Source organism: Tursiops truncatus, chromosome 4, assembly GCF_011762595.2.
Source record: "Tursiops truncatus isolate mTurTru1 chromosome 4, mTurTru1.mat.Y, whole genome shotgun sequence".
NCBI lineage: Eukaryota > Metazoa > Chordata > Mammalia > Artiodactyla > Delphinidae > Tursiops > Tursiops truncatus.
This window is the reverse complement of record NC_047037.1, coordinates 66,452,182-66,470,637: the sequence shown is the minus strand read 5'-3', so window position 1 is coordinate 66,470,637 and position 18,456 is coordinate 66,452,182. Positions and strand designations below refer to the sequence as shown.

Sequence of the window (18,456 nt, the reverse complement as noted above, 5' to 3'; positions counted from 1 at the left end):
CTTCCGGCCACGGCCGCGTGGGCCATCGCGAGCTCCCACTCTCCCTCTCGCTTCCCCGTAAGCCGCCCCGAAACCGCCAGGGGGAGCTGCGCGGCGGCCGGGCCGGCCGGGGCGGGGCTGCTTTAAATCGCGGCGCCCAGCGGCTCGGCGTCTCAGTCCCGTCCCCGAAGTAGCTGCTGCTTCTCGCCTACCAACTCCAGCTCCACCCCGGACCCGGACCCAGAGCTTCTCCAGCGGCGACGCAGGGTCCGCAGTAACGCAGTCCCGCAGTAACTTCCTCCGCGCAGCTCCGCCACCCCCGGGAGTCCCGGGGTGCACCTGCAAACTCCCGCTTGTGCACCGGCCGCCCCCAAGCCGGTGCGGGAGCCCGAGCGAGCCATGGCCAACGCGGGGCTGCAGCTGCTGGGCTTCATCCTGGCTTTCCTGGGCTGGATTGGCTCCATCGTCAGCACGGCGCTGCCCCAGTGGAGGATTTACTCCTACGCTGGCGACAACATCGTGACGGCCCAGGCCATCTACGAGGGGCTGTGGATGTCCTGCGTGTCGCAGAGCACCGGGCAGATCCAGTGCAAAATCTTCGACTCCTTGCTGAATCTGAACAGTGAGTGCACTCCCTACTACCGCAGCTGTGACCCAGGGACTCAACCCCCCAGTGGCTCCGTTTTGGAGTAGTAGCTACCAAACGACCCTGTTGCGTGATTACATGTCTATCAACCTTCAGTGGATCAAGTCTTCTGATCATGTGCTCTGCCGTGAGGAAGTGAGAGAGACCTGTGGCTTGGGGAAGGGGAGGCCCAGACCTAAGCTCTTGTTTTTCCTCTGACACCCTGGGTGACACTTTTCTGTAGGTGTGGTTTCATCTTACATGCCCACGACTGGGGAGGTGATGGAGTGAGTGAAGGCCAAACTCTAACTTGAGCTCTTAGGCCTCTCCTGGACATTCTCAGATTCTGTGAAAATTGAAGAACTGTAGAGTTGGGTCAAGAAAATGATATGCCTTGAAAAGTTTGGAGACTGGTAGCTTCTCCAGTTTGTAAAATTAAATAGATAATCCCAAAGTTATTATGTAGGATTTTTTTTTTCTCAGTCTATCTTTACTGTGGGTTTTCATAGGAGAAATCACATTCCTACATGCAATGTCCCAACCTAATGTCTTCTACTCATCTGAGTTTGAATCTTTTGATTCTTTTGACTTTTAAGAGCCACTAAGTGTGAGGAAGCCCGTATGCATCCCCTGGCGTGACTCTCTTTTTTTTTTTAAATAAAGGAGCAATTGTAATTTTTTTTTTTTTTTTTTTTTTTTTGCTTGCTCCAGGTCTTAGTCTCTGCACGAGGGGTCTTCGTTGTGACATGCTGGCTCCTAGTTGTGGCATGAGGACTTTTAGTTGCGGCATGCATGTGGGATCTAGTTCCCTGACCAGGGATCGAACCCTGGCCCCCTGCGTTGGGGGGGACCGCAGAGTCTTACCCACTGGATGACCAGGGAAGTCCCTTGAAGAAGCCTCTTAAGATTCTCCAGAGGGTTTAGCTTTCAGGCCAAGAGTGTTCAGAAGAGGCAGATTGTATAATGTTATTTTAGAAAGTGAAGGTGGGTGGCAGGTGGAAGAAGGATGACAACAAAGAGAAGTTCTAAATAACCTCCTTTCATAATATGAAGGGAAGAATGGAGCCACTGAAGACAAATGCCACAAAGGAGACACAGCTGATGAGCTCAGCGTTCAGGAGAGCGAGGGCGGGTCTTCTCTTGAGTTTCTGCCTTCCACAAAGGAATTTCTGTGTAATGGATATTGGCTTCTTACTCTGTCGGGTTGGAAAGGATTATATAGAGAGAAATAGTCCTAAAGACGGTGGAAAGACGACAGGAATTTTTTCCTTTCATTTTTTTTAAAAATAAAAGCTTTTGAGTGTCTTGTCAGAAACTCATTAAATTCCCACTTACTTAGGTAATAACAATTCATGGCTGGAGTATCTTCCTTGAGATATTACATTAGTTGTCCTGAACCTTGTGTCTGTCATGCACTTGGACTAAATCGAAGAAAAGCTTCCTTAGTCTTTGCCTAGACAGGCAAGCCTGCCCACAAGTCCCCTTTGTGTGCTGACGGTAAGCAGTGTTGTCATCGCTCAACTTTACTTCAGTTGTTTTGTCCACCTCCTGCGTGTGGTTTAGTCAAAAGCTATATACTTTAGAGTTGTTAAATCTGTGCCAAATCTGTTTAAACCGCTTGAGTACCTCTGGAATTTGGTGAGTCAGTGTACATACAGTAGTTTTTTCAGTGTTGTCATTTCAGCTTTTCAAAGTTACCGTATTAGGATTCTTCTATGCCAAACATAAGGAGTATATTAGGTACACGCCTTTATATTATCATTGAATCTACCCATGGATGGATAAATACATGTAAGGAATTGTATCAGACATGTCATGTTGAGGAATTGGCAGATGGAGACCATTCTAAGGGCAATTCCAGAGAGGTCTCTGATTCCTCTGATCAAAATAGTTCATTTTCTACACGTTTAAATAGGTTTCCTGTTAACTGCCTTAAAGGACCAAATGAAATCAGATTGATCCATGTTGTCAATACTCAGACAGGTCATCCCTACTCATGATAATGTGTTAAAATGTTTTATTTTCACTTATTCCTAATTAATGTAGCTGTTACAGTTTTTAAAGCTGTAGCAGATCTAAACAATACCTTCCCTCTACCCCATACACATTTTGGAGATCTCTTCCTGATGAATTTTTTTAAACTCCAGATCAGATTTCTTTTCATTTTCGTTAAAGCCAGAGTTTATTGAAGGTGGGGCGGAGGCCTTTCTCTCAAAACTGATTCCCAGAAGGAAACTTGACTCATTTGTACCCTCTCCAACCTGCCAGTAACTAACTAGATGTCTTTGGATGGAGGCCAGAGAACCTACCTGTCTCCATTTCTCTACCTGGACAGCTGTGCTCACACCCACCTGATGTAGAGAGCTGGGGAGGTGATTCATTGGCTGGTTTTGGTATAGTTCTGTGACATCTAGAGGTGAACAGGATTATCTGTACGTATAAACAGTGTTCCTTGTAACAAGTTGTGTTCCACAAAGTGCTTTTAGGTAAAAAGCTTAGCTAGAAGTTTCTTGAAATTGTACCTTGTTCTTTTTGCCAGTGGAGCCCATTTGGCAACTTAGGGCCGAGATTCTGGGATTTATCAAGGTTGTAGCGCTAGATATGTTCAAATCCCTTATTCCCTTTCTCTAATTAGTTTCAGCTGTAAAAAGAACATGACCGTGTCTATAGGGATACGGTGTGCATAAGCCAATATACGAAAGGAGATACAGCCAGGGTTGTATCTTTCCAAGAACAAGGAAAGCAGTTTGTGAAAATGGAAAGCAGTTTATGAAAATGTAACTGGGGAACTTCCTGGGGAAACAAATCTTATACCGTGGATTGTGGTTTTACTATGGTTGAGACAGTTTCACTTCCATCCAAGGATGGATGTTTATTGACATTGATGACTGATAGTTGGAATATACAAAAAAGAGTGTCAGATAGAGTTGCAGTCAACTTTTCTTGATTAAACTGTACATCTTGCCTTGTTTTGATCCAATTCTCAAACTTTTGGCAAGCTAGTGCCTATTTCATGTGCTTAGTTAATTGCTTCTTCTGGCTTGACTTTAATAGCTAGAGCTGTCCAAAGACTGGGTTGCCCCAGGAGGTTGCATGGTGGGAGGTGTGAAAGCAGAGGAATAAGTAAGCGTTTTGAAGGAATGTTGTAGGGAAAAATCCAAGTCCCAGACAAATGGGAGGTTAGGCTAGACTTTCTCTAAGTCTCATCTAGCCTTGGGATTCTGTAATTTGTTTATAAGTTCCTCTAGGCTGTTCAACTTGCTTTGCATGAATCCACATGTGTGTTGGTGTGCTTTAATAAGTACTGGTTGTGGGTGAAGTTTCCCAGCACTCTCACCATCATGTTACGCTCAATCAAAGAACAAAATCACTGACTTGGACAGTCTTTGAAGCACAGGCAGAGGAGGGCACCCGCTTACACTTCCCTAGACTGCATTATGCCTGCTGAACCAAGAGTGTTTAAGGGGCCATTTGTGTTCAGATCCGTTTCAAGAATTAGTTCTGACTTTTGGAATGATGACAGTCAAAACCCAAAGCCAGGCTTGAGTACTCAATTCTTACCCTGGTCTTGCACTAACTAGCCATGTTTATAGTGGTGATCCACTCAATTTCTCTGGGCTGTAGTTTCCCCGCTTATGAAATAGGGCAGAGTAGGAGGAATGGGGAGCTGAATCCATGACTCATTCATCCATTCGACAAACATGAGCCAGGCCCTATCCGTGTTCCTAGAAATGCAGCTAAGAAGATTGGTAAGATGCAAATGTTGATTCCTTCCAGTGCCAACATTCTTTGTTAATAACTGCAGTGATGGAGTAGAAACAGGCAAGGGGCATGGTTTAGGTTCCCTTGATTGGAGTGATGAGTAAGAGGCACAGAGGTAACATGGAAGCGTACATTTAATCATGAGGCAATTTCTCTAAGAAACAAACAAGGTAGCAAAACTGCTTGGCACATCCTGAAAAAGTGGTGAGCCCTGTCTCTTCCCAGACCACAGTTATTGACTGTGCTGGAGTCCTAAGGTCACATCCAACGGCCACCAGTTCATAGTCAATCAAATGGAAATGCTAACAATGAGGACTCTTGAGAAACTTTGAACTTGAGCAAAAGTGAGCAGTTTAATAAGGGAAGAAGTCATGGGAGTATAGTTCTGTGACACTCTGTGATGAGTTCCTTTAATTGCAGAGGAGAGAAGAGGATTTTTGTTCTAGTCAGCCAGTGGTCAGTTTATTTATTTGCCTAATACTTATTAAGGAACTACTGATGCAAAGAGAGACTGTGTGAGGATAGAGACATAACTAAAATCTACTTTGTTTATGATATATAATCATAGGGTAATAATAGAGTAATATGGCTAGTAAACAGCATGAACAACGTCACGTAGTTAAAGGAGATCTTGCTACTTGTATAGTAAAGCTTTAGAAAAGCTTTAGAAAAAAACATTCCACTGACTTGTCTATGCTTGTCTTTCTACGCTTATGTTGATTAACTTCACTGTAGTAGATCAGTAACTTCTAACTCATTTCTTGTCTCATAAGTAGAGATCTTTGTAAGTATGTTTTCAAATTATACTTTCAGGTTGCAAGTGGTAAGAACTCCTTAAGGAGTCTTTAATCTCAAGATTATCAGTCTAGCTAAGTATAATATAATTAAAAGACTGCCTTCTCCGTGTACTGCTGATAATGATGAGGATAAATAGTGTAACTTGTTGAATGTTTGCTCCAAAGACAACTTCTTTAGTCGCTGATAATAATATTGTAGAGGTATCTGCAAATTTAGTGGGCCAGAAAGGAACATATTTGCTTCTAGATCTGAGCCGATCAGGTCAACTCAGAGATAATAGTTCAAGACTGTATCTGTCTAGTCTAAAATACTTTGCAGCTTTCAAATATTTCTCAACTTCTCTGCCCTACTGATGATTGTTCCACCAGAAGAAAACTTCATCTTGGAAGCTAATTAGATGCATAATTTAGAAAATTTTTAAAAATTATATTGGGTTAAACAAAAAGTATGAATTTTTTCGCCCTAGAGGAGTTTCTAGCTTTTAATGATCTAAACTAGATCTGGCTTTATGTAGCAAGATTTTAGTATTCTGAGGCTTTCTAGGAAGGCGTTTCTCAGTATTATTTCAAAGATGAAGCTTAACACAAAAGAGTATTTTTACCTATCATAGTAGAATTTTTAAAGGATAAAGCCATGTTCAAATTTAAATTCACTGAACACAGATTGAGTAATCCATGAAGCTTGCCAGGTACTGTTCTTAGTGCTTTGGATGGAAATATGAACAAATATTTGGCCAAGTCATCAAGGAGCTCACAATTACATATTTTAGATCTCTGACTTAAAAGGCTTCCATAAGACGTTAATTTGAAGGATTCATATGGTTCCAGCTTAAAACTGTGCAGTTTAGATTCTATCTGCACATAAAACCCTCATAACTTGTAATACAACACTTGCTTACTTTGATCTGTAATTCACCATTACATACGCCCAACTAGTGAGTTTTCATGCTGTTATGATTCTCAGCCTTTTTTTTGTATTTTTTACATTTCCCCCCCCCATATCACTATAGTTAAGAATTCATCCAGACGTCTCCAGTGATGCAAGATGAGATTTTGTGACATTTCCTAAGTCAGTGGATACCAGGACGTAAATGAAAAAAAAAAATTGCTTCACAAAATAACACTATTGCTTTGTCATATTTTTCAAAACAAAACATGATCCCCTTGCTCTATATGGTTGACATGATTCCTGAGTATAGGTTTTTCCCCCATTTTCTCCATGATTTTTTGTGTGTTATGAAAATGATACATTGTTCTATAAAGAAATAAAACATACTAGGGTTTGTAGCACACGGAACAAAATATCTGTCCCTTCCCCCTTAGAAATTTTGTAAAAGTAGTGGAACGAGTAAAATGGGGCATGAATTAAATGTGCTTTCTTTGAGAACTGAAAGGGGAACAAACTTAGAAATGAAGACAGTGAAAATGAGATAATTCCAGACGAGTGCAGGTGGAGCCCTGGAGTGGTTGATCCATGTACGCTCCCTGCCTGGGTGGTTTTATACAAGCCTGACTCAGGAGATTGAGGTCCAGCAGACTCCTCGTGAAGAGTAAACCTTGTGATCCAAGTGCTTAGACCTGCTGGGCTGGTGGCCTGCTGTTTTCACATGAAGCACAGATCAGAATGATTATAGAAGCTGGGTCTGGTTTGGGGCCCTATAACTCGAACAAAGTAGAAAACTTCGAGATCAGAGAAAGCAACCACAGTGGTGAATAAAGGGTTGGAAAACTGAGCTTAATGGACAAACAAAGCAAAAGGTGGTGAGAGATGTAAGGGGCTATACGTACTTGAAGGGCTATCATATGAAGACAGAGAGTAAAAATCTTGTCACCTCTTCTTTAAGACCCTCCAGTGACTTCTGATCACACTTAGAATAAACTCCAAACCCCTTCCCCTAGCTTGCAAAGTCTTACATGATAAATGCCTTCTGCCTACCTTGCTAACCCACCTCATTTTACTTTTACACCCTACCATCCTCCAGTAGTGACTAGCTTTGCCAGTTTGTCCAGGGTTGAAGACCTTCTCAGGAGTCAGGACTTGTAGCTTTAAAACTGAGAGAGTCCTTGGCAAATGGACAGGTGGTCCCCCTGTCCTCCACGTGGATCATTGTGACTTTCAGTATCTCCTCTTCCAGTGTTGTTTGCTTGAAATGCTTTCCTTCTAAGTGGAACTTAGGACCAAATCTGAAATCTGTGTTATGTATAAGAGCTTAGTTATTTTTTATTTTCCTTCTAAGTAATGACTGTCTTTGCAAAAACTGTCGGTAAACCAAAAGGAAGGACACACCATAACTGTGGAGTCCTTAGTATTTTCCTCTTCATGCAACAGTATGGTTTGTGATTCCAAGGAAGAAGTGTCACAAACCCATGGTCCGTGAAACCTGTGTTTTGATTCAGGAGTTCTTGTACCACCCTGGAATCTTACAGTAAGTGTGTGGGTAGGGTGCACACTTGCACACACACATTCATGGGGAAGTAGATCTATGAGGGGAGCATGGAAGTGCCTATGATTTGATTTTAATTGAATCAAGTAAAAATTTATCTTGACTTCCAAAATATCTCTCAAATGCAGTTAAAAAAAATGCCTTTGATACTTTCAGAAAGTGGTTACTATGATTTTATCATAGATTGCCTGGTTATGGCAAGGATGGAAAAATTAACAATTTAAAATTGAAGTTTTAGAAATCTTTAGTCTTTATGATTTGTAGCCTAGGTTCTCAACCCTGAAAATACTGACCCTGAGCCTAGGTCTCAATAGAGAGTGAGATATAAAACCTTTCCATGATGTCAGCCACTTTTTTTTTTTTTTTTTTGCGGTACACGGGCCTCTCACTGTTGTGGCCTCTCCCGTTGCGGAGCACAGGCTCCGGACGCGCAGGCTCAGCGGCCATGTCTTACGGGCCCAGCCGCTCCACGGCATGTGGGATCTTCCCGGACCGGGGCACGAACCCGTGTCCCCTGCATTGGCAGGAGGACTCTCAACCACTGTGCCACCAGGGAAGCCCTATGTCAGCCACTTTTGAAGACCATCAAGAAGTTAATTGTTCCAACTTCTCCTTAGAGATAACTGTCATTCACACTTTACATAATAAAAAGATGGTCCCAAAGAATAATAAGTAGCTCACCCAAGATAGCATGCTTAGTTACAATGTAAATATTTATATATGCAAAAAGACTTGTCACCTGTTAACACTGTTAAAGAGATAATGATCTTTATTTGAAGGAGGAAATAAAGATAGAATTAATCAAACTCATCTAACCAGCGTAGTTTCAGCTCTTTTTTCTTTGAAAGTCTGTGTGTCTTTACGCCACAGTGATGGTATCACCTTTTTACTCTTTAAGATACTTACTGGCATAATCTCAAACTTGGCCCTATCTATTTGATCGTGACTTAGTATGCCAATGACAATAACAGGAAATTAGAAAATTAGTGGAATCCTGAGAAATACTACATTGAATTATCTGCTATTTTACAATATAGCAGTTTAAATAGTTTTAAAAACTGGTGATATCTCCGAATATAAACCTGCTATGTTCCAAAATAACATCTCAAAGGCTATTATGTTTTGTTCTAAAAAAATGGTGTTCATATCTCCCACCCCACCCGCATCACTGGAGATACAAGTGTTGCTTATCCAGCCATGATAATCTATGAGAAATTCACTAGTTGTCTTCCAAGTTCACCCACCCAGATTTTCTGCAGCTTGATGAGTGGAGTATAAAGCTATTGACTATTACCAAGATATATTGTAAACCATTTTAATTATAAATGCTTTAACATTAAGGATAACACATATGATTGTTATTTCAGAATTAAAAACTCCATTAGTAAGGATTAAAAATGTATTAGTTCAGCTAAACCTATTCAACCAAATCATTAATTATTTTTTCAGAGGATTTTGAGTTTAATGTTGAAAACATAAACTGTTAGAGCTGGAGGAATTCTTATTCATCATTCAGCCAGGTATTTGTTTTTCTGGAGAAGAAACTGTGTTGGTTACCTGCAGAAACATCCCTAGAAGCAGAGTCTCCTGACTCCTGGTTAGATTTTCTCTCTTCCATACAACATTGAAATATACTTGGTCTTCTACCACTCTTCTCTTGTTGGTCTAGGCGTGATTTTTACATGTTCTAAAATGTTTTCTGTCAGGCACTCTGCAAGCAACCCGTGCCTTGATGGTGATTGGCATCCTGCTGGGACTAGTAGCCATCTTTGTGGCCACTATCGGCATGAAGTGTATGAAGTGCCTGGAAGACAACGAGGCACAGAAGATGCGGATGGCTGTCATTGGGGGCGTGATCTTTCTTATTTCAGGTAAGAGAGGCCCTGTCCCCCTTAGACCTTATTAAACTCTCTCTGACATGGGTTAAGGTATAGTTTTTGCTTTCCTGAGATTATGGTGGATTTGTGGCACTTGAATCGATTGAATTCACTTCCTTTAAAATCTGAAGACATAGGAACCTTAAGTCCATTTGAGTTTCACATTCTCAAATAGGAACCGAATGAAAATCTGTATTCACAGTGGACAGGTCTATTCCTTGAGGTTTCAGGGGCCAACTGGTTGGTAGAAACATTCTCCCCAGGTGAAGAGAGATTTTTCTATCTAGCAAACACTGAGGAACAATTCTGTGTAATTCAGAAAATTTCTGTAGTGTCTCTTCCGATGCTATGTGGGAAAGATGGGGAATGGTGAGAGAGAACATAAAGAATGTGTCAATCATACGGGTGTGTGAGGAATGAATGAGACTGGGATTATTGGAGGAAAATGAGGGCATCATTCCACGTGGGCAGATCTGACTCCAGAATAAACAGGTGGTACCCACAGATCAGTGAAGAGAAAGGTCAGTTGGAATGGAGGCGAAATGTTGGAATGGTAAGGAATAAGAGTAAATGAGTTAAGAAAGAAAACAATAGAGAAAGGCCTTGGAAAAAAACCTTGACAAAAGAGTGAGATTACATTTTCCATAGAAAATGAATGTGTATGTATTGCTTTATTCAAGTGTTGATATGTGACCTTTGAGAAAATGAAAGCCAGAAGAAGACATGGACAGGTCACTTGTAAAGCCTTATAATAAGGTTTATATTAAATAAGATTGTGTTTATATATAAAACAATAGACTATTATATATACTAGTAACAACACCAGTGATATAATCTACCACTAGGAAACACTAGAATTAGACTTTTTTTTCATTTTCTCTTTAACAAAAGTATGTGGATTTCATCAATAATGAAGGAAGAGTGCCTGCGGCTTTGCTAAAGGTTTGGTTAAAGTTTATTCAAATTAATCCTAGATAGCATTTTATTCCCAACAGTTTGATTTTACATCACAGGCTGTGAATGCACTTACTGTGTAGGACCCTTCCTCCGCTTGCCTTCTTGTAACTCCGGTACATCACTTCCCCGGTCTCAGGGACTTCCTAGGGCGTGAGGCGTGCAAGTTCTACAGCACTTGCACGGTCTGCTTGAGCAGCCAAAGCAATGGTGTTTTCTCTCAAGTATTAGAGGCAATTATGTTGGACCACTTTTTTTGTAGGAGGAAGGGAGCAGAGGGGGTAGCATAGAAATATTTAATCAGTCTAAATTGATGAATTTTTAGAATGGCTATAAAAAGAAGTTATTTAATTTCTTTGGATAAGAAAAATCAAGGTGTTGTATACTTCTTATGAATGGTAGAGTGGGTTATTTTGACTAAGTAGTTTCTCTGGCCTTACTGAAATGTGAAAGGCATGAGAAAGTGAGTGTTCAGCACATATTGATCTGATGTGGCACTACAGCGAATCTCATGGCAAGACCTGGCACAGCTGGCCAGTGAGGCTGTAGGAGTTCAGGTGATCTAGTGCACTCTGAGACAGGTCCTACTCGTTCCTGCTATCTAGCTATTTACTTTCATTTTGATTCTTCAGAAATGTGAATTTTAGGGCTTCCCTGGTGGCGCAGTGGTTGAGAGTCCGCCTGCCGATGCAGGGGACACGGGTTCGTGCCCCGGTGGTCTGGGAAGATCCCACCTGCCGCGGAGTGGCTGGGCCCGTGAGCCATGGCCACTGAGCCTGCGCGTCCGGAGCCTGTACTCCGCAACAGGAGAGACCACGACAGTGAGAGGCCCGTGTACCGCAAAAAAAAAAAAAAAAAAAATAAAGAAATGTGAATTTTGAGTTTTGGTCAAGGAGAATGTAGAAGGGTTTTCATCTTCCCTTTTGTATTGTAAGTGACTAGCTTTACTAATAAGGACTTTGGTTTTACCAAAAGTAGTCTAACACAGTGATGTATAACAATATATTTGAAAGAGATCTTAAATGACATGAACCTGCTGAATATTTCCAACAGAATGTTGTTTGTGCCGGTGACCTTCAACTCTAAGTGAATAAAATGACATGAACATTATAAACTATGCCTAACTCCCACCTAATATTTTCATCTGTCTTAAGAGAATACTTAGAATAAATCATGTCTGAACCTCTAATCTCCCTAAATTAAAGTCGTCTGAATTAAAATGGATTAAATTAAAAATGTCAGCACTATTGATGAGATTTAATTCTTGTAAAATACTTGTAAATTTAATGAGCCGTATATTTATGCTCAGTGTTCCATAGTGATTAACAGTCTTTTGTTTTGAATTTCTGTAGGTCTGGCTGTTTTAGTTGCCACAGCATGGTATGGCAATAGAATTGTTCAAGAATTCTATGACCCCATGACCCCGGTCAATGCCAGGTAATGCTGTTCACTCCTAAAATAGTTTGTTCTCCGAGAAAATACCCTTTTAGTGTTCTGCAAAGTCCAGCTTGTGCCGTAGCTTCCCAGATTTGCTATCCAGAATTTTATGGAACTTCTGTCAAACTTGAAAATAATTTGAATGGCCTGTGCCTCATGTTAAAAATAGTCTGATCATTGCTTTAACAGCCTGTATTGATAACAAAATGAACTTCGAAGTAGAAAAGTTCTAAGCTGTATACTTTCCAAGTGTATGCTGGACCTTTTTTCATATTTAAAAAATGTTTTTAAGATGAATAAAGATACCAACGTGTTTGAAATTTTATTTTTGAAGTGTATTCTGAAACTTTTAACACTTGTGATTATTTGTAACTAAACACAATTTATGACTGATTGCAAAAATAGTACTGCTGTAGAGGTTAACAAATAATGTCATTTCTAATGGTTTAATCCTGTTTATGAAAAAACAATTTATTTATGAAAAAGAAAAGTTAGCACTTTGAAATATTGTGTTCCATCACAACCATAAAAATAACTTTAGAAAGGTCATCCTTCTTAATATTGCAAGTTGTGGAAGTTAAAGGGCTGACTCTTGGCTCTCACGTAATGACACCCTTTGATCAGAGACACGGCTCTTTGTCTCACTGTGTTCACATCTTTAAAGCCAAATAACTATATTCTGAGTCAGAATGTTAAGATGTAATTATTGTTTGTTGAGCGCTAAGACGAATGGATGAAAAATCCCAGTGGTGGAGAGATAAGGTATGCTTCTTTGTATAAAATCACCCACGTAGAGGAGAACACATACTGCAGTGATTGTGTTGGGACCCATCCCATAAGATCTACACTGTAAGGACAGAATCTGCTGGAGGTCAGTAGGCTAAAATTTTACCAGTAATGGATATGAAAGCACTTGATAAATTACTAGGCACCGTACGCTTATTTACATTGTCTCACATGATTCTGAAAGCAGTCCAGTGAGGCAGATGGAATCATCCTGCTTTAAGAGAAGCAGCAGCTGAGGTTGAGAAGAGGAGTTACTGGCCCACAGTTTAGCAGTTGAGAGTTTGCATCAGAATTCAAACTCAGGCCTTATAACTCTAGATCCAGCCCTTCTCTCTCCTTATTGTCCACCATCAGTCACAGATCTTCTCCCCAGAAGTATGGCTTCATACATCCACCTGGATCAACTTAACCTAGAATGATCTATGAGCTGATTAGAAGTCTTTTTCACAAAACCATAAATTTCAGATTTCAGTGCTTATCAGTGATTGACTATTGAAAACTCTGTCTCCAACACCCTCTAGCAGTTTCTTTGTAGAATTTGGTTGCTACTTGGTGATAGCATGACTTGTTAAGTTTTAGCCTAGGAACCATTGTCCAAACCTGACTTCCCAGGTATATATAAACATGCTTTACAAGTCTCCTACACATGAAAAAGTCTTTGGAACTATTTGTATAATTAACCTGGCGTTGCATGCCACATTGCCTGATCTACTGTTGCAAATTGTCAACAGCTGCAATGTGAACATGCTCGTGTGTGTGTCCACAAACCTTAAAGTACTTCGCAGAACTTAAAGGGATCATGGGGGATTTTTTTTCAGCAGAAAAAATATAATGAGTGTGATATTGATTTCATTCTTTAATTATATTAGAGAAGTTTCCAGTGATTCACTGATTAAGGAAATACATTGTCTCTTCTTTTTAGGTATGAATTTGGTCAGGCTCTCTTCACTGGCTGGGCTGCTGCTTCCCTCTGCCTTCTGGGAGGTGCCCTACTTTGCTGCTCCTGTCCCCAGAAAGCAACATCGTACCCAACACCAAGGCCCTATCCAAAACCTGCACCTTCCAGTGGGAAAGACTACGTGTGACACAGAAGCCAAAGGAGACAACCCTGTTGGAACAATCAGAAAATGAACATTGAAATACTGTATTGGCGTTAAGGTCTTAGATTTTGACTATTGTAGTCTGAACTGTGGTATTATCAAAAGAACATATTTTGTTAAATACCCATTGCTAAAAATGACATAGTCTTATTTTATCTCCTTTCCTCAATATAAGAGGGAAGCCTTTTCTATTTGTATTACTGCTTCCCACTGAGTCATCATCTCAAATGTGGGGAGAGGGCATTCCTTAAATATATATAGATATGTACATGTTTTTCTATAAAAAAGTTAGGTAGTAAAACCTCATTATGTTGGTACCAGCATTCTTAAAATATATCTAAAAAAAGAAAAATATATTTATATTGATTAAATAAGTAGTTTATTTGGTATTCTTCTCTTCTTTCTTTATGTATACATATATAATAGGTCAAATATCATTTACCCTCCTTCATCAGCTTTTAATGTCTTTCACAGAAGACCTGACCTACTTTACCAAGTATGAATTATTTCAGCTCTTCACATGTGCCCTTTTCATATGTTTGTATCATACTTTTTTTTTTTTACTATGATCTTATAGCGCTTGCTCTGTTACCATTCAGTCATCCTTCATGACTTTGTTTTTTGTGAGATTGGGCTTAACTCTCGATTCTGATAACACGTTTATATGCCTACAGTGTAATTCCTAAAGTCGGTAAGAATCTCTTACAGATCAGAGTTTTGGGAGCAGATCTTTCTGTGTGACCAGATGGTATATTCCTGTTGACCTTCCCATATGCTCCCTGTACTCTGACCTGTAACACACTTGTTTGCTTTGAAAATATTTGTCCCATTGAGGAGCTGTGTGCTTCTTTCCCAAGTGTTGTGACACAGTTCTATTGATTGAATTTTTTGACCTACTTATTCACAGTTGTATATCCTCCCAAACTACCTTTTTCTTGTCCCCTTCCTCAAACTGTATTGTTTTCTCGTATAGTTTACCTCGTCCCAGAGAGGGATGACCTTTTTGTCTGAATGAAGTGCTAGACTTTCTGTAGTGACAGCCTGATGACAAATATTCTCTCTGTAGCTGTAAGCAGGTCACTTAATCTTTCTCCTCTTTTCCCATCTGTGAAATTGAGATAATGATACTTAACCAGCTGCTAGAGCGGTGTAAGTATTAATTAGTTGATATTATGCTCATTCTTTGAACATGAAATATGCCTAAGTAGTGTCTCTGTTTGCTAAATTGTCTGTTAAGAAGTCATTGAACCAAACCTACACGCAGGCATCCCATCGTTCGGCACCTTCCTTTCTCCACAGGCCCGTTTCCTTCCTTTCAGCAGTGGCCACCATGCTGTTGGTGCTCTGTTCCGTTTTAACAATTGCCCTTAGTTTTCCAGTCTGTGGAAAATGCTCCTTCACTCGAGCAAAATGATGTAATGGGAAGGGTGTTGACTTTGGTGTCTGGAGACCTGATGTGAGTCTTGGTGCTCTCAATTACAGTGTGAGTTTGGGCAGGGCACTTGGTTGCCCTAGATTTACTGCTTCACTTATAAAAAGAGGATTGTACTTCCTGACCTGCCTACCTCTCAGGGCTGTTGTGGGGATCCAGTGAGATGGGATACATGTAAGTGTGATTTTGTGAGGTAAAAAGTATTATACTAAGGGAAAGAATTAAGGAATTTAAGTGCATAGGTTTTGGATTACTTTTCAAATGACTGAAAAGAGACAAACTGTAAGCAATAGGTTTCTTGCTTTAACCAACCTCTCGAGTGATGAGACACTAAAGTGAATTTCAGATTACTAAGTGAAAAGGATTCTGGGGCAGTCTTAGTTTTCTTCAGTCACTATGGCCTGATGCGTTTTGTGGCTAAGCTTTTCTCCTTTCAGGAATGCGGACTTGACCTAGGACAAGTTTGCAGATGTAATGGGTGAAACAGAAGTGTACATGTTGGCAAACCAAAGAATGGAAGATTTTTTTACTTTTAGTAACTTGCGAGGGTATACAAGGTGGATATCTGTTATGCGATGTTATCAGAGGTATTGCTATTAGCTGGCAGCTAACACTGCTAGGATAGGTAGTTTGGGAATGTAACTCATAGTGAAACCATATAGGGGAAATTATCCAAAGGACTGCATCCTATGATTTGAACCTAGTAAATTTTAGTGTGTCTTCCAAACCTGAAAGTCTGTGCTCCTAGAATGTATAATTCAAAGAACTTCTGCTACCTACATAGATCCTAATGATGGGCAAGTATAAATACATGTGGTTACTAGTTGCTAAACTCTGAAATCTATAGTCCAAAATGGCCAACAGAATGGTTACACCGAAATTTATCCAATTTTGATATTTTTGTACTCTGCTACCATACCTGGAAACAGACAAATAGGTATTTTAGAGTTTTGTAATGGGAACTTGTATAAAGTGTTACTCTTTTTCAATAAATTGTGTTTTTTTTAATATAAAAATAAACCCTTGGTTTTTTTGTTGTTTTTTTTTTAATCATTTATTTCAAGATTGCCATGCTTGGAAGAAGAGATGGCTCGGGATAGGATCTGACTCACCATGTGTTACTAGAAAAGAGCTATGGTGCCTCTGCACCACCACCTGTCAACTTTTTGAGTGGCTCCACCCACTGGAATGCCCTATTTCTCTCCAGCTATGCTTTTCCTCGTCAAGGGTGGTGATACAAGAGAACGTCAGGAGACGTTACTTCATTTTCCCCATGCATAGAAAGGGGACATGCTACAATAAATGACTAAGGGATAAAATCACCAACTGTTAATCATCGTGAAAGCTTAAGGCAGTTGTGTTTCTCACAAGTTGGAAGAGAGAAGGACAGCCAGAAATCCATTATTGTTTTTGTAATGGCTATTACCAAAACTACTTCTTAGGAAAGCAAGTGATGAAACTCATTCACCTATTATCTGAAAATATCAATAATTGATAAAGCCTTAGTTGTAACCTCTCTGTAAGCAATTTACATATTAAAGAGACAGGCTTGTAAACAAAGGATTGCAGCTCTATGTGGAGCTCTATGTGGACATTAGCCTTAAGGGTGAGAGACTAAGATTATTCTCAGTCCCTTTAAATTAAGCAGATGCATCAGAATCCCCACTCTTTCTACAGAATTTAAATTTCTGAGGAGGGGTCCAGGCCCATGAAGTTTGAGAGGTAATACAATTCCTAAGTGCTCCTGACAAGTACTCTTAAGAGAAAACCTGGATTGTCAGTCATACGAAGTAGACACCCCCTCTGTGTGAGCTCCTCCTTATAGATGCCATTGTCCTGCAAACCATGTCATTTCTCCTACTCATCAATTAGTACTTTCTATGTGCATCCGTGCCCAGGTCCAGGGAAAACTCCATACCATTCCCACATTCCAACCTTTTAAAGCCTGTTGTTAATACTAGGAAAATCTGGTAATGGGTTTTTTTCCTTCCTTTTGAGTGTGGCTCAGGTATAAGATTTCTGACGTCTCCTACCCTTTCTCTAACATTATGGTTCTATTTTCTGGTTTTAGGGGTTTTTTTGTTTGTTTGTTTTGGTGAGAGGAGGGAAGGAGTTAAACGGAGATGGTCTTCAGAAGCTGTTATCATATTTCTTTGGCAAATAACCTTCTTTCTTGTCATTTTCTATTATTTTTTAAGTCACCACCAATAGTCATTAATACAAAGCAAATTCTCGTTTAAAGAACAGCTTTCTGTTTAACAAATAATATTAGCTCAAGAGTATAAGTGTTTATCGTATTATAATCACTGAGTTATTTTCCTTTGTTATATGATAATTTCAGGAAAGTCCTTAGCCAAAGTATAATCTTGCTACATTTATTTTTAATTGAATAACATTTCTGTGATTTGATTTTATTTATGTAATAATTTCCATGATTTATTGCTTTTATTCTCTGTTCCCCCAAAAAGAAAAAGTAAACACACACACACACACACACACACACACACACACACACACACACTCTAACCAGTTGGGGAAAGATAAAGTTTGAAAACTGGACAAGTATTTCTTAGCTGAGATGACCTGGACCAGAGCACTTTCTTCTCCCAAAGGGGCTTTTTTCCTTTTAATCAGTTTTGTCCAGTAAGTTTCCTATTTCCATTAACGTTGTGCTTTCCCCAGGTGTCTATTGCTGCTGCCTAACTATAAAAAGTCCAACAGCCTATGAGAGACCTGAAGTAAGCAGACATCTGAAACAAGGGTCAGGGGTAGCAGAGAATATTTCCTTGGAGATGGGAGTGGAATACATGAAAGAAAAATGACCTCTAATACAGCAAGGAAAAAAGAATCTATTTTTGAAAATTATTTTTTAACACAATATTTATTTTTCCTGATAATAAAATTAAAATGTATTAATAATGAAGCAGAAAAATATAGAAAAGTAGAAATAATTATTTTAAAGATTGTAACAGCCATATTATTCAAAAGCAAAACTATTAATAATTTGATGTGATCTTTTCTAGCAGCCTTTTCTTTCCCAAAGATAAGCTTTGGAGTTTGTTGGTGGGTTTTTGTTTTTGTTTTTGCGGTATGCGGGCCTCTCACTGTTGTGGCCTCTCCAGTTGCAGAGCACGGGCTCCGGACGCCCAGGCTCAGTGGCCATGGCTCATGGGCCCAGCCTCTCCGCGGCATGTGGGATCTTCCCGGACCGGGGCACGAACCCGTGTCCCCTGCATCGGCAGGCGGACTCTCAACCACTGCAC

General features: G+C 40.0%; 1 protein-coding gene across 1 annotated transcript; it reads left to right on the top strand.

The window, feature by feature from the left end:
- Window positions 1-146: 146 nt before the first annotated feature.
- Window positions 147-16,213, top strand: CLDN1 (claudin 1). Its single transcript, XM_019946259.3, has 4 exons — window positions 147-601; window positions 9,314-9,478; window positions 11,791-11,875; window positions 13,584-16,213. Exons 1-4 carry the CDS (start codon window positions 379-381, stop codon window positions 13,744-13,746), a joined length of 636 nt encoding a protein of 211 aa, XP_019801818.1. The 5' UTR covers window positions 147-378; the 3' UTR covers window positions 13,747-16,213.
- The last annotated feature ends 2,243 nt before the right edge of the window (window positions 16,214-18,456 follow it).